This window comes from Epinephelus fuscoguttatus, linkage group LG5 (genome assembly GCF_011397635.1).
Source record: "Epinephelus fuscoguttatus linkage group LG5, E.fuscoguttatus.final_Chr_v1".
In the NCBI taxonomy this organism is placed as follows: Eukaryota; Metazoa; Chordata; class Actinopteri; order Perciformes; family Serranidae; genus Epinephelus; species Epinephelus fuscoguttatus.
Genome location: NC_064756.1, coordinates 31,105,569 through 31,122,647, shown reverse-complemented (window position 1 = coordinate 31,122,647; position 17,079 = coordinate 31,105,569). Strand labels below are relative to the sequence as shown.

The 17,079-nt window shown below is 41.2% G+C and overlaps 1 protein-coding gene across 7 annotated transcripts in view; it reads right to left on the bottom strand.

Moving 5' to 3' along the window:
* LOC125888412 (protein furry homolog) overlaps window positions 1–16,644 on the bottom strand; it is a 60,492-nt gene extending 43,848 nt beyond the window's left edge. For 2 of the 7 annotated variants that reach the window (XM_049575772.1, XM_049575773.1), the window contains exon 1: window positions 9,942–10,315. In XM_049575772.1, the coding sequence (XP_049431729.1) occupies window positions 9,942–10,158 (217 nt within the window). In that variant the 5' untranslated portion in view covers window positions 10,159–10,315. Of the gene's footprint in view, window positions 1–735; window positions 1,028–4,963; window positions 5,183–9,941; window positions 10,316–16,526 lie in introns of those variants that run through there. The other 5 variants (XM_049575774.1, XM_049575775.1, XM_049575776.1 and 2 more) reach the window with 3 other exon arrangements.
* Window positions 16,645–17,079: the final 435 nt, after the last annotated feature.

Here is a 17,079-nt window from a genome sequence, read left to right as displayed (position 1 = left end):
AACTACTCCACACACTTGATGTTTCTGATATCTTGCTATCATATCTTTATCTTTATCTGAAGCATGTTTTAAAGGAGTACATACAGGTTATTTAATTATCACCAAAGTGGTCCATTCTGTTCAGTGTAAAAATCAGCAAGTATACTGTACATCACACTTAACAACACAACCCATGGAGACCTGATGAATCCTGAAACTCAAGTAATTTATGTTGATGTTGTGACAAGACATAAACCTACAAAGGAGTCAGATAACTGGCAATTTAATTTAATGACTTCTGTAGTCTGCCAAAAGAGGAATCAAAAGCAGGAACATCAATTTTCTTGCAGATCAAAGGTTGAGAGGATAAAAACGGCACTAACGAATTACCTAAATTGCTTTACTCCAAGCTATTATCTCTTTACAAGTAGTTGAAGGAAACTGCAAACAAATGCACACAAAAGAACCGGGAACTGAGATATGCATCAGCACATGTTGTGCAGGGAAGAAAACAAGACAGGAGTTTAGCAAAGTTTCAATCAGCATTTCTGGAAGCTGCACAGTAATAGTATGCAGCTCTGACAAAGCTGCACAAGAGAAGCTGGAGAATCACTGTGGAACCAGTTAACGCTTCTTCTCCAGGTCTTTTTGGGACATGTGGCATTTCAATATCTTTCAAGGAATCCCCAGCATGTGTGACGATCTCCAACGGCTTTCAGAACATGCTTCCCTCACTTGTGGCAACTCAGCACCTACCCAGGCCTTTGATGAAGCTGATGACGCTGGCCTTACTCCAGCACACAGCCGTCCCGTCCATAGTGGGGAAGGAGGATATGGTATCCAGGGTTGTCCTGAATCAAGACAAAATCTTGCTAGTAAAATCCACCAACGTCCATGTCTTGTGTGTCAGCTGGCTCTGTCCTGCTGGGCATAGTTTCCATGGCGCACAGAGCCAACAGCGGGTGTGTGTTAAAAAGTGGGAGTAGTGTTTGGTACCAGAGACCACGCAATCGCCAGATCTCACTCCCTCTCTCTCTCACTCTCTCTGAGCTGCCTCTGCTATGGCTTCCTCTAGCCTTGTGACCAACCGTTGCCTTCCAAGAGTGAAGGTCAGGCAGGAATTTTTAGCTGAGGCACAGCACAGTGATGAGGTTCAACATGCTATGGTGGCATAGTTGTGTGACTATATTTATCCCGGGGTACACACTATACTGACAGAGCAGCCCTCCCCTTTTCTGCCACCATCCTAACGCACAAGGAACAGATGACCCGAGTATAAACACCACTGTTGATCAGGCCCATGCTTTGGCACACTTCTTAAAACTTTTTTTTTTTTTTTTTTACTTTTTCAAGCACTAGGTTTTTAAGTGAACAGCAGAGAACAGAGAATGTGGATGCAAATCTAATTTAACAAACATTTTACAGGGCATAACTTAATAGATAAATTAAATCAACATATCATTTTATCGAAATTATCCCATGTCAATTACTTAAACTGGAAATGAGACGTGAAGAAAGCAACCAGTGTGCATATCAAGCCCTTTCTATTGCTCTGGGCGCTGTACGAAGACTCAGACGCGACATGTGACTCCGCAAACAAGGAGCTCGGGCACAGTGTGCATTACATCATCGCCAGTGCTGGAAACACCCTGAGCATGGTGGTGCTCCCTAGAGGACAATGCAAACAGGCTAACAAGTGTCTCTCTTGCACGCACCCACGCACATACACCCCCACGCACCCACAAACACACACACATGTCCAAAGAATGCGGTTAACTATATGCATCCACGGAAACTGTCCCACTGAGTAAACAACCACTTTAGCAGTCGTTTGTGAACAGAGTGGGTGGATATTTAGATGCCACGGAACTCCTTAACTGAAACTAAAATTCCAATATCAACACAGACCTTTGGGAGCACTTTATTCAGCTGCTGTGAGAATCATTGACTCTGCATTTCTGTGAGAGAATAGTGTGCAATACAGGCTTTGAAACTGCAAAACATTACTATTTAATCAACACATTCTCACTCAACACTATTTTAAAATATGACACGCTAGACATTCCTCCTGCATCAGTTTTGGATGCACAGGGATAGCATGACAATTTACGCTCTGACAGGCATTGTGTCTTTTTAAAATAAACTTCAATTTTCACAGGAAATGTGCAATTTCAACTTGTTAAAGGCATATAGTCTCTTTTCAAAATAAACTTACACATAAATAAAACACTTGGTTTTTAGGTTTAATTCCTTAAGCACGTGGTTTGGTTCAGAAAAATACATAATGATTTGGCTTAAGATAAGTACATTTGTTACTATCGTAATGTAACGTTACGTAATGTGACATACAGTATGTCACTACACATACCAGCACACCACATTGTAATAAAATAAGTCGACTGACTTTTGGTTTCACTCAGGACACGAACAGCAGGGTGAAAGTCCATGTTTGTCTGACCTATTTACAGCCCCACCTGCCCATCCTATACAGACTTTTTTTTGCTCTTTATACCATGGTGCTTGCCTGGACCAACAAAAAAGATGCAGTTTGGGGCATCTCATACTGCCACTGAAGGGTGCCTTGGTGCGTCGTTGTCTGATGACAAGGGCCACTGACCAAGCGCTGGTATTTGACAAGTTGGAGTGATTGAATCCTCTCTTCCAACACTGTACAGTATTTATTATACTTGCAGGCTTGGTATAAAGGGACACTGTTCTTAGGTGCTTCACCAAAGGTGGGAGTTTGTGTCATGTAACGTAATGAGTGGGAAAATGCTGTCGTCTGGTTTAGATCATAAAGTTTTAGGTCAAAGGAAACAAGCAGAGTCCCTGTTAACAACCAGATGTGCCACACTGACTATGTTTCCATCTTAAAATGAAACAGAGTAAGTCTCTGGAGCTTACATTTAATCTATGGCTTAATTTAGATCCTGGAATGCTGTCTGAAGTTGAAGCTGAACTATTTTTTGCTGAAATATTTATCAAAAGAGGAGGTGACAGCTGGAGCCAATGGAGCAACAACATTCTACTGCTAATACATTATCACAAGTTCACAGTTTGAGTGTCCCAAAAATGGGCAGAGTGGAAAGAGTGAGAGAGTGATTACAGACCTCTGTGAAAAGCAGATTAAAATGTCAGTCTCAAACTACTGACCATCAGCCCTGTTTTAGCGAGCTGACATCATGCTGGAAACTGCTGCCTGCTGCGAGAGAGCATTTCATTTATGTAAGTCCTCGTAAAAATGCCTGCATCTGTCTCTTCAAGCTAAATGGAATGGGCTCGTGTGTGTACAACTTCTGCAATTTCATTCACAATTGATACATGTTTTTTAGCTCCTCCAAAATAGGGCACAAGTACTGCACACATAGTTACACTACGCTAAAACTAATGAGAAAATGAGTGCAAGTGCATTTCATAACAATAAAATAAATGGCAACTGGCCTGGACAACAACACGTTTGACTACTCATCAGAGGAGCACTGCTGCGCTTGGCTCATTGCAGCTCATCTCCTACTGTGATTGGCTGACGGTGGACCGGCCTTCAGGCAATTTGTACACCAGACCTGATGCCGCTGCTACACAATGCCAGTTCTGTGCTGCTGGTTGTCACTGTTATTAGAGCTGGACACACTAACCTATAAGAGACCACTGTCTAAAGGACCTTGGCTTTGTTTACCTTGTGGTCACAGTGCATACAGTATCTGATAGAGAGCAGGGAAACACACACTGCTGGTTCCAGGAACTTATTCAAACCTGATCAGTTTTTATATGTTCAATAACTAAGCTAAACATATTCTTTCTTATTTCCATATCAGCAGCCAATATGTGTCTGGAATCCTAGTGTTTTGAGATGAGTATTTATAAACTACACTGTCTCTGTTGCCATCTTGTGATTTGTTATGTAACAGCTCACGTAAATGGGAGCAGAGAGATGAAATGAGGAGATCTCATATTTAATGAAAAACGTTAAATGCATAGCTGTCGGTCGCTGCTGATACAGTACAATGAGTGCCTGTGCCTTTATCAGCAAAGTGACCCACTCTGAGGATTATGCAACATCATCAGGAGATGGCTCAATGTTGAGTGTGTAGACAAGGACAGCATGTTCTATGGTGTCTCTTTTCATTCATATTCAAGAGATATACTGAAGCTGCCACGCTGCCTGAGAGGTGAAGCTGACTTGCAAGCATGACTCACTTCAGATTTTAAGGAGTTCCATGGAAGATGTAGCTTTAGTTGCTAAACTGTAATTGGAAGGTGTTTCACTGACACAGGAGGGGCATTTCCTGGTTTGTTTTACTTCCAAATGGAGTCCGACTTTATAGTTCACCTCTCATATCTTAAATGAAACAGAACAATGCCATGATCAGATGCACAGAGGCATCCAATCCCATCCTCATGAGCCACAACGGGAGGCAGTGGAGCTGTGAGCTCTGGACAGAATATGCAACCAAGCTGAACCTCCACTAATCCTATTACAGTGCCCTCCCATTTAATAAGAGCTATTTAGACTCTGTCAGAGACTCACACACTAAAGTAAGAGAAGAACTTAAAGAAAAGCAGTAGAAATGAGATGCTAAATCACCATCAGCAGCAGAACTTACTGTGTAGTACACCGGTTAACCCGAGTAATAGTAAGTGTATCACAGTGAGCATGTGTATAATGAGCAACTTCTTCTGAGCCAATAACTCTTGCTAGATATCTGGAGTTATGTCCCTGGCTGTTGCTATGAGACAACTGAAAACCTTTTGGAGTATGGTGCTCTGTGGCTAAAAGTATGATGCTTTCAAGTCTGCCGCAAGTGGTGTGCTGTACAATGATATCAGCTCAGTCTGCAACAACCAACAGCGCATCCTCATGACGGACCACAACAGGCTAAAGAGAGGCTAAAGTCAGGTTCCCAGTAGAGCTTCAGCCTCAGCCAGTCGGTCAGCTCTGTCAGCTGAGGACAAAACCCACAACAAGAGACAAACTGCTACTCACTACCGCTCCACGATTTCAGCAGGGATTTGATGCTGATTTCAAAGAAGCCCGAGTCCTGCTGGCTGGCCATGGCTGCAGCTTCCCGTTGAGTGTCCCCCCTCTACTTGTGGTTTCCCTCCAGTAGCAGCAGCAGCAGCTGAGCTGGGACCAGCAGGTAGCGCCTGCTGTCACCTCTCTGTGACGCACACAATGCTGTGCTGACGAGACCCTGAGAAAACACACTAGCACTGCTTTACCCCTCCTCTTGTGTCCTGTCCTTGGCTATCAGCCCTCTCTCTCTCTCTCCTCTTCCCTTCACTCTCTCTCAACATCTCTCTCCCTCTCTCTCTGTAAAGCTGTGGCAGGCAGTGGGCGGCAATGCAAGCTCCCTTTAAATAACTGCGCGGAGGCTGAGAGTGCAGGAAGCAATCCTCTTAGCGGAGTGCAGTTAATAATAACTACTGTTTGTCTGCGTGCAAGGCCTGATAACGGTGACAGCGCTGGGCTTGTGCGTCTTTCAGCATGACTGGGAGCATCTGACGGGCCGCCGCCACTGACAGAGGAGATGGAGAACGCGGGAAGTATGACACATAACAGGGAACATCTGGGAGAGCAGTGGAAAGAAGAAGACACTAAAGTGATCAGCAAGCAGACGGGATTAACTGCACACAGGGGATCTGCATGGGAGCAGGGGCTGACTGTTGGCTTTTAACCCCTTTATGTCTTAACAGCACCATCTTTAAACAGCTGTCAAGTCAAGTTAGTCAAACAGTGTGAATTCCTTTAATTTTTCACAGACTTTTGTTATTATTATCATTAGGGGGGAAGTTATTGTTTTTAATTATGAAACTATTCATAATAGCTACATAATCAGTTTATCTAAAAAGCATCAGATAAAAGGGAATAAGGTTCCCAGAGGGTGACATATTCAACTTGTTTATTTTGGCTGAAAAACAGTTGCTGAAAAGTAATTAACACACCAAATCACAAATAAGTAATTAACAATATAATCAAATAATTTCTGTCTAGCAGCTATTACAACATACTAGTTTAAGACCGTGATTAATTAATGGCTTGTGTAATAGTTTCAGCACTATCATTATCATCTCTTAAATCAAGCAGCAGCGTGCCCCCCAATTATTGTTGTCTGCATAACCGAAAAGAAATCAGTTAGGAAAAATATATTGCAGTCTTGCTGAAAATGCTATCTAAAACATGTCAACATTTGTATTTACACACTTCTGTGTTTTCAGCCAAACCAGTAAAATTCCCTCATTTTATGGATGCTGTTAAAGGGATACCTTGCTGATTTTCGACCAGCTTTCTATCATAATAACGTGGTCAGTATGTGTACATGAACTGTGGTGTACTTCCCTCGATCTTACCAGTGCCCAGATCTCCCTGCTCACCTCTCAGCTCAAATCCATGTCATTTTTTTGCTATAGCTTTACGGCTGCTGCTCGAACTACAGTTTGTACCTCAGCATTTTTTGTCTGATTTTTGTATGCCTGCCACCATTTCAACACAGATGGAAGCAGATTCTCTCTCTCTCTCTCTCTCTCTCTCTCTCTCTCTCTTTAACTCTTAAACTGTAAAAACCAGGCAGATCAAATATAGACCATTATTCTGTCACCATATTTCCCATTTCTAACCTAAAACACCTACAGAAACATATTTTAGTGCACTGTTTGGCTGTAATCTGAGAATTTGTGAACAGAAAGTGTGCGGCTTCCTTGGTAAGACAGTTCCTTCCAGCTCGGGTCCTACAGAGGCTAGGCAAGACTCCTTCCGAGCATTCAGTGAACACACATTGGAAATGGCTAGTGAGTACCCAGGTGAGCATCATTGAAGAGGCCCCGCCTTCAATTCCGCCAAATGGTGTGCAAAGAATTGAGAGTACTTCATGCCTGCTGAGGATACACATATTCATCCTTAAAAAGTATCTGAAGGAAGGACTTGTTCCTGGGTAGAATTTGAAGGATCCTTGACACTGGAACAGTCCTTCAGCAAGACTGGATGACAGCATAATTCAGCCGTTTCAGGATCCTTACTTGACTATGATAAACACCAAGATGGTCAAACAGGAAAATTAAGATAAAATACAAACCAAGATTCTATTACGGCGTTGTCTATTTCTCCCCTCAAATGTTTTCAGAAACATAATTTAGCTTACTGTGTAATTGTAATTTGAGTTTTTTTACTAGCCGGCCACCATATTGTTTCCTGTGGAAAAACAGCCAAACTCAGATTACGTAATGTATCAGCGGGAGCATTTATTGATCTGATGTGGTACAGTGTACTCTGGTACTGTAGTGGTAGGTTTTCTACCTCTTGAGCAAAAGCAAATGCCACAGCCCTTATCCTCATAGCACCAATTTCAAAAGCATTTTTAGAGCACAGGCAGTCCAGTTTTATGAAAAGATCATCTTTCCAGCAGTTAAACACTTTTTTAAATTAACTAAATTAAAATGACAACAAACTTCACTGCTGCTTCTTCTGGACATGTAACAGTTCAATCCAATCTTGACAACATTTTGCAATGTAAAAAGTAGATGCATGTCATCAGCCATATGGACAGTAAAACACATCCTCCAATCCCCCTTCCTCTACTGCCCCTCTTAGTATAATCCTATCAGAACTCTGTCTGTCCATCAAGTGACAGCCACTTGACCTTCATTACATAATACACTCTGTGATGGAGAAGCCATCACTGGTCGCAGTGTTTGGTAAACACACACTTCAGGGTCTCAGGTGTCCTGACTCTACCCAACACAGTGCTGCCTGGCTGCTTCATCTGGACACAGGACATTTTTGTTATGTGCACTGCCTCATAGTATGCCTGTGTATAATAATCACACCCTCCTTCCCACAGCAGTGCCTTTGTTTTTATTTTGGCACCACTAAATAAACCACCTTGTACAAAAGAGCTGTTGTGACTTGAGTCATCGTTTATGAGGGTTGGGTTTCCAACTTGTTACGCTTCCTGTCACGCCATAACAGATTAATGAAGTCAGTGCTGGATAATAAATTGAAGAATTAACAGAGGCTGGGCAGTGTGTGGACACTGTAACAGCACTGTGTGGCTAAGCTTTGAGGTTGCTACTGATGCTGTAACCAGCACATAAAGTGAGCAGATGTCAGAGCTTACATAAAGTGGTGCTGACACTAACACAGTTCAAAGGGTGATGATATAGCTGGTGAGAATATCACACTTGCATTAATGCTGTTCACACAAATCCATATGTCCCTTCTATTTTGGTTCATCTGTGGTGTCTTTTAACACATCTGTGAAGTAAAGACAGTAAAAAGCTACACAGGTATCTTCCATTTCTGCCTGAACTAAGGAAATCTTCCAATACTGCCAGTATCTCTGCCTGATCAGCAAACATCTCCCCACCCTGATAGATTAAGCCAACATCATTATTTTAACTAGATTGCATGGTATCATTCTGAGGGTTAGAGCACAAACTCTACAATCAGCTCTTTCTTTAAGTTACCAGTAATCTGATAACGTTCTGATAAAGTTGAGGAATCTGCAAATCAACTTTGTTCTTAGATATGATCAGCCCACGATTAGAAAGAAATCTTTTATCTACACAAACAGCAATAAGGAGTACGATCAGAGCAAATTTGACTAATTGTGGGCAATTGCTTTGCCTATTATGGTCACAGCAAACAGAAATCAGGCCAAATGGATTCTTTAAACACCGAAGAAACAGTTCACTTCCTTGACTTGTCCATCAGTTATAATCTGGTCAGCCTGACTTGTCCAGAAAGAGGCCCTCTGTAGGGCAAACGGTTATGTAATTCCCTCGCTGAATAACTGTAGATGTTTTTTCGACAGACTGCTAAACAGGAAAAAGTTAAAGTACAGGCGGACCGATGGAGACATATCCCAAACTTCCCATCATTTGAGAAGCAGTTATAACTTGTTTAATGGACCTGTCTCTCAGAGAGATTTAAGGTGACTGCACTAGAAAGCCATAAAGCAGACTGTACGCTTCTACAGATATCTAAACTGTCAAAGCAGATCACAAGAATATGTAATGAACATGCCAGAGAAGACACCTTGGTGTTGATATCAAACTACATCAGAACAGCCAGGAGTGGATATCATTAAAATATCAGACCACTCTGAAGAAGCTTAAATACCGTGTTTATGGCAGAACACCTTATCTGAATATCTTTAAACTTTTCAGCATAACTGCTGCCAAACATTTGGACATAAAGCACTGACAGTTTACTGGCACACTGGATAAGATCTGTGTCACTTCTTCAACAGGAAACTACTTCAGTAATGCCTTCATAATTACCGGGCTTGCAGATCTGTTTTTTTGGCAGCAACACCCAAAGCAACATGTGTAACAGATGAATAAACTAGCATTGCTGATTGAAAAAAAAAGATTGTAAACATTTTTCCTTAATTAGGTTTTCGGTGGGCGACCCCTCTGACACATTAAGCACTTATTAAAAGCATTATCAGGCTCTGATGAAGGTTAGGAATGTGAGGTATGTCTGTCCAGTTCAGCCATCTTCGTGGTTATCAAGCTTAAACACTTGACTCTCCGTTACTCTTGGTATTCCTAGTTGCTTCTTATTTTTGCTAAGATATTCTGGTCTGTAACGCCCCTATTTATTTCAAGTTATTTTTCTAAAACATAAGGGGTGCAGACATTTTGGAAAGTGAGGTCAGAGAGAATGCTAATTTGTCAAAATGAGCTAAACCACACAATATATCCAAAATAGTGTGATGTAGTCCTGCACATACTCCTGCACTATCTGACTCCATTATTAACAAGCCATCAGATTCCTAGGTGAGTATGACAAATACAGTGGGGAGGTGAGGTATTTCACAGAGTGATGGCAGTAGTAGCTGAAATGCTGGCATCTCCTCTGCAACACTTTTTTTTTTTTTTTTTGAGAAACACATTTCTGCCAAATTAAAAACAGAATTCTTGAGGCGATTACCAGAGCTTCACAGAGTCAAAGCAACACCTACTTTCAAGAATGGTGGGCCTCTTCTTATGGCGCATCTTTTTAAACTTCCCTCTGAAGTCCCTGGGTGGGAATGGGTCCAGAGGTAGGTTGGCAATGCGCCCCAAGACAACCTCATCCAGTCCCTCAGAGCAATCCGTCTCACTCTCAGCCATGTCTCTTACAGCACTCTCCTCTAAAGACATGTTGGATGGCAGGGAGCCCACAGCTACTTCTATCATTCTTCCAAAGAAGTCATTTGAAGCTGTGCCAGGTTATCTCCTCCTTTTCCACTGTAGTGTCTATTTTTTCTCTTCCTTTTCCTTTTCTTACAAACTTCTCTTGGTCGGCGGCAGATTTCTGCCGTGCAGAGATGCAGCCTGAGCTGTCAGCTTCGGTCTGCTAATGTGTTTTAACCCCTACACTTGTCAGGGCAGTTCAGCAAGTTACAGTAACATTCATGAATTGGGCAGGTATTAGATTACTTAGGCAGTCCCTCCTCTTTTCAGCAAAAAGGCAAGAGGCAGAGAAGAGAGGGGCAAAGTCATAACTAAAGAGGGAGGGAGAGGGAAAGAGAGGCCACTCTGACAGCTACAACATCCCCGCCTACAGTATGCCCATGAGGCATTCCTGAATAAATATCCTGTATTTGTCTTGGAGTCCACACATCAAAGTCTAAACACATATGTCTCGCCTCTGGCACTGTTAATGACGCGCAAACTAATTTCTTAAATAATGGTGTACTCATTACCAGCACAAGTGAGGATACTTAAAAGCTGCACACTAACTCCGCTTCAGAGATGTTTGACAGAGAAATACATTCTCCACGAGCACTGCAGAAAGTCCTCACTGCTTCCATCGGCTCAGCACACAACATCTGCACATTCCCTCTACTTTATCCAGTCCTCTGTGCTGCGGCCCATGTTGTTGTCCCACTGCATTATTTCTTGCTGTTTATGGCTGGCGTCATTGAGGAAATAAGTGAAAGGCGTGAAACCATCAAGTAATGAGTAAGACGCAAATCCAGAGAGGCATTCACACAGCTCACAGCTCATGCTCTATTGAGTGTTTTTTTAACTACTGAAGTGAACACTAGCTGGACACACCTACCACATGAACCAGTTTTTCCAAGTCTGACCTACATCAGCAATACAAACACCCTGTGTATGTTCGTGACGTGAAGGCGTTTTCTGTTTTAGGAATAAACCAAAGTTAGAACATGGAACAACCAGCCTATACATACCTTTTTTTTTACATCACTGCTATGTTTTTTTCTTTCAAGAATCTGTGTTGCAAACAGAATAACGTGGCCACCATTAAAATGTCAAACATTACACCTAAATATGATTAACCTCACGGTCGACTGAACATGCAGAGCTGAACTATGTCAGATAGAATAGCTGCACCACAGGGAGCCCCTGGCAACAAGTTTTCTTTCAGTCTAATTAGTCCAGCAGTAATTTCACTTTTCATCTACCTGTCAGAGAAAAAGGTAGCCTGGAGAAAACTGTTTCTGTGGAATGCTTCTGCAGCGGCACACTTGAGGAAGCTGTCAACAACAACAAAGTGCATTCATCATGTTTCTACCACTCCTGCAGAGTAATGGAGTCTGAATTACAATTGGCTACCAGCTTGGTCCTGACCTACTTCAGGACAGGAGTCATCAGGTTGTTTTAGTAAATAACAAGCAAAGCAAGGACAGGTGTTTGCAACATCTAAAGACATGCTTTGTGGTTGGGGTTGAGGGACAAGATCCAAAGTCAGCAGAACAACAGTAGGAACCCTCAATATCAAACACATTTGTATATCCACTGAAACACACACACATACACACAAAATTTAAAAAATCAATACCAAAGTCAGACATGCCTGCGCTCACTCTGACTCAATCAAAAATGAGCCTGCTCAGTTTTTCAGGCATCTAAACATGCCCATTTAAAGTGTTTAACTTTGTGTTCAATTCCAATTTTTAAGATTTACATTTTTACTTTTACTTTTATCTGAAATGATTGACCCCTCTCTTGGGGCTTCATTACAATACATCCTGTGCCACTTATTGTTTATTCTTCTGCATATTAATTTTTCCCCTCTGTATTCACAACATTAAAAATCCAACACATCTACATTAAAAAGTACCTGAGACAGAAGTTGTACGGTAATGTAGTATTACTGATGACTTGAACTAGCAAAGGATGTTGCAGTAATAGTGCGCCCTCTAGTGTTCAGCAAAACTAATCTTAGACAAATCTAGACTAATCTTGGAGACTTTCACAACTGGAATCAGCCCTGCAGTTTACACACATGTACACACACACAAAAAAATGTGCAAAGTTTCTTGCTTGCCAAGTCAATTAAGGACCTGAATCTGGCTTAAGAAAATTTGTAATCCACCACCATGATACCAGGAGATCCTGTCATCATTCAGAATATGTGTGCAACTGTGTTTTTATTTATTTCCCTTTACCAATAATGGTTGGCCAGTCTGTCAGGCATCACAAACTGGTTCCATTCCAAAGAATCTTGTGTCTCTGAGCATATAAATTCCTTTTTATCAATGCTGACATGTTTTTCTGACAGTTGCACATTGCAAAACGACGACAAGCTTGGCTCCATTTCACAAAGAATGTTGACAAGAGTGCTGCTTGTAATGTTTGTTAAATGATGATTTCAAGTAAGGGTGTAAACACCAGCAATATACTGAAACATCTTTCTACACAACATGAACTGAAATTCCAGAAATGCCATGTATTTGACACTCTATACATGAATAACACTGCTTACCAACCGAGCAGCACATCCATTACTGAGGGTAAATATCCTGTCATAATAACATTAGTGCCACGCTGCATCACATGCATGCCTTTAATCTACTCTGTTTCTATACTGTGCTCAGACTTATAGATAATAAAACAGTTGCGTTGACGCTGGAAACCTGTAAAAGCCTACCTTTTTTAAACACAGAGAATTGATCAGGAATCAATAAGGGAATCGATAGAGAATCAGACTGATAAGCAGAATCGATAGCATTGAAATAAATGATCAAATGGTACCACTTCCCATCCCTATCATTCTGTCTGCAACTGGAGGTGATACAGCTTTCTCTATCTAATGAACTATCATGCACTATTTTGAGATGTCAACAATAAGCAACAACTCTTAGCTTCAAGAGAACAGTCTTACCTCCCAACTGGGAATTGTTTGGGCTATATCAACAGGATTTTGTAGATTATAATGTGATGATGATTATTATAAAGTAGCAACTTACATGTTTATTACAACCTATAAAACAGATGTAAAAACAAAAAGCAGCTCAGCAACAACACACCCCCAGGGATACTCAACTCGCTTTGCCTGGGGGCCACTTTTGCAAAATGACAGCAGGCCAGGGGCCACTTAATAAGCAAACGTTAATAATTAATATATACATATAATAAGCCTGGACCTCTGTTGGGGGTCCAGGGGATCCTCCCCTCTATTTTGTTGCTTTTCTATGCACCACTTCAGCTTATTCGCATTTAAAGTACAAAAAGAAATTCCAAGTGTGAATCAAGTTATTTTTGTTGTGAAATAATAAATGGTCAGCGGGCCACCCAGCACCCTATCAGGGGCCTAAAGTTGAGCATCACTGCTCTAGACCTTATGTGCTTTGTAAGTGAGAGCGAATACGACACTATAACTCAGGCTGTACTTTATACATCCAAGACGAGCCAAGACCAGCAAATCCATGATCAACAATGTGAAAAATGATGTTGATAAACAAATCTACTGATAAATAGGCCTTCATCAGATATTATTACTTCTATATAAACTTTTGTCAAGTCTAAAAACAAACTGAACCAACAACAAGTCGACTTCAGTTACAATAAAATCTACTACAAACTGTCAAGCTGTCCTATGTTTGTCTCATCACATGTATCAGAATGTGGAGCAGGACTGCCTGGACTGAGAAACGAGGTTGGAGCCGGCACGGCCGCTGAAACACCCTCCGGCTGAGACAGAAGGCTGTTTCCATGGTGAGACACTTTTAGCTTTGCACAGGCAGTGCAGAACATGATGCATAATTGATAGATATCAGGCCCTAATGTTAGCACAAACCAGCTGAAGGTTAATTCGAGCAATGCTCATGGACTCTTCAGTAGCACACTTGTGCAACAAGTAGACTAACGTGCAGCACACTGTGGGAACTGATGCTGGCTACAGACAACTGTTACGTAACACACTAAACAACTTCAAGTGATAAAATATCGGTGTGTATTATTGTGCGACTGAAGTGCATTTCACTTAGCGTTTTCTCTAGATGCTCAGGGAAGAAGCAACATTAAGCGACGGAACAGAGTGCTGTTTAAACATTTATAAATCTCTTGAATACTAAGTGCAAGGCCTTTGCATAACGACAATCTAATATGACATGGGATCAAAGCTGTCAGCCTTTTAAAACTTTTACAGCTCAGGCATGCTACAGTCTCCTGGTCTTGCTCTTCTGATCCACCCATCTCCAGATGTGACGTAACAGGTAAAGAAATAGCATCCACAGTGACTTATTTGTCAACAGGTCACCTGTTCTCTACACAGTTCTTGTTTGGGTCCGCACACACAAGGACCATTCAAGGGATGCAAACAAGTCCACAATCTGCACCTGTTCCCTGCTCAGCCTGCCTATTATCAACCTGTGGAGGGTGGGGCTTCATATTGAACACATGCAGCCACTGTGAGTCCAGGTGAGGTGAACACCGTGCATATCCAGTTACAGTGAGGTGATTATGTTCTTATGCATTGTGCATCAACTGGATTGACTTCGTCTCTTTTGGGGAGAAAAATCACTTATTTATTGCCCCTGAAAGGATATTTTAATGTTCGCCCAATGTCAGCATGGTACGCTTACTAACTTTAAAGTACATGTTCATTATCGATTCAGTCTTTTTAAGCAGGTGGATAGCCCAGGGGTTTTTCTCAGCAACTCAGAAGGGATTCTAAATATCAAAAAGGAAAGACGTGTTAAGTTGAGTTGTTAAAGCCTTCATTATATCCACTGCCTACAGGCATGCACAGACTCTCTCATGAGGGAGGGTCGAAAATCTTTAAAAGTACTCTTCTGTGCTAAAGACGCTTCAATAATCCTAGTAACAGCCCCTCCTGGAGGTGGTTCTATTTGAAATCGTCTTTAAAAATGTATTTCTAGTAACTTTTAAAGATAGGAGTAGGCCTGTGTTTTTATTGATTTCCCCTCTTGGCAGCTTAAAGTACAAAAAAATCTAACTGAAAAGGAAGTGCTGCCACTTTTTCCAAAGTCAAAATGTTCTTGTCTCAATTTATAGTATTATAAATTAAAGTACAGACAGTATATATTTAGAGCAAAGTTTGACAGAGTTTTTATGTGAGAGCCATTTTTGGTTAATACTAAAAATGCACAAAAATTATAGCGTATGAGTTGCACTGGTGGCAACAATATCAAGTCAGTTCGAGTCCAAATTATTTATGGAGCATGACTGCATAAACACGTTTGCCCTGTTTGTGTTGCAGAAATAGTACCAAACAAACAAAATACCTGTGTCAACCAAGTCTGTGTGCAGACAGTTGGAAAATCCTCATTTATACATCTGCAAGTCGGATTGGAGAATCTCTCCATGCAAATAAAAGTGACACTGTAGCATTCTGGTGACAGTGGATCTGTAGAGATACCCAAATAGACACAGTTCTTCAAACCTCTGACTGACTTGTGCGTAGCATACAAGGAAGTGAACTGCATTTTGTGTCATGATGCTATTCTAAAAAGCATATAAGTTTAATGCAGAGTTAATTTAAATGGGAAGGAGACAATTGTAGAAAGGTTTTGGACAAGGTGGGACTGTCCAAACTGTAACATCAGTGTTATATCAACTTGTTTTACAGTTCTCTTTCAAGAGATTCCTTTGAGAAGTTGATTTAGTGGAGGGACACAGAGGGTTAGTACTTACTACTGAAAAATGCTCATGTCAAAACGTCCGCTACTGCAAAATGTTGCAGGTTTGATCATTTTGAAGGCCGCATGAAAATATAAATTTTGGCTGCAAGGGAGCCACTTGATGTACAACAAATTATTTAGGTCAATAAATTCACCACAAAAAATAAATAAATAAATAAAATTGGATTCATTTTTTCTTAATGCCACATATCGCCCTCTACAGGCAACAACTTTTACATACATTAAGTTAAAAGATAAATTAGTTCACAACAGCATGCCGTTTTACAGTAACACACTTTATAGATAAAGATTAACCTCACTGTTTGGTTTTGTGTGTGAGCTTGGTTTCCTCTGAGTAAAAATGGCTTAATTTTTTCTCCAGTGTTACACATTATCTACATTTAAGACTTCTTATCGGTCGAGTGTTTTTTTTACAACCCCTAAACATGCTATTTAACAAGAAGACTCCAATTTACAGCAATTACAGCGACCGGATAATTTCAAGGTTATGAAAGGCCTCAAGTTACTTCAAAAACACAGACAGAAAAAGACATAGTTTTCTTGTAGCTTGAAAACAACACCAGGCTACAGTTACTGAGCCGCAAGATAAAGTGCAGAAAAAGCAGAAACTTGAGCAGACCTGTCAACATTTGGAAAGATGATAAATACCTTCGACTACAGCAGGTGCGGTTGTTTTGCTCACTCCATCTCCACTTGGGAAGTGAGTCCAAGTTTGAGTCTCAGCGTCCCTCCAGGCGGTCCACTTGTTCAAATGCACTTCTCTCTGCCCCTCGCTCGGTCTCCCTCCATCAGCTCAGCATAGACAGACTCCGCCCCCAGCAGCCACCCTGCTCATGTCCTCCTGAATAATGGAAAACATGCAAAGAATTGGCTTTCTTCAGTTTGCATGTTGACCTGGCTCAGAGCCATGTCAGCCACTCTCAAACACATGTGCGGGCTGTGGGTAGTTTCACAGGGAAGCCTTCAAACTAATATTGCAAGAATTACAACAGATAATCACAGTAGCCTGTAGCTATAGTAACTTTGGGAACACATATAGGCCTAATGAAGTATGATACTATGGAGTTCAGTCACCAGTAAATGCAAGAGATACTTATATGAAACTAAAACATAATCATTGATATACAATGTAGGCCTATATATCTTAATCTGATTTAATAAAATAAATAGCCTACCAAACTTGTTTTACATATTCTTTTGT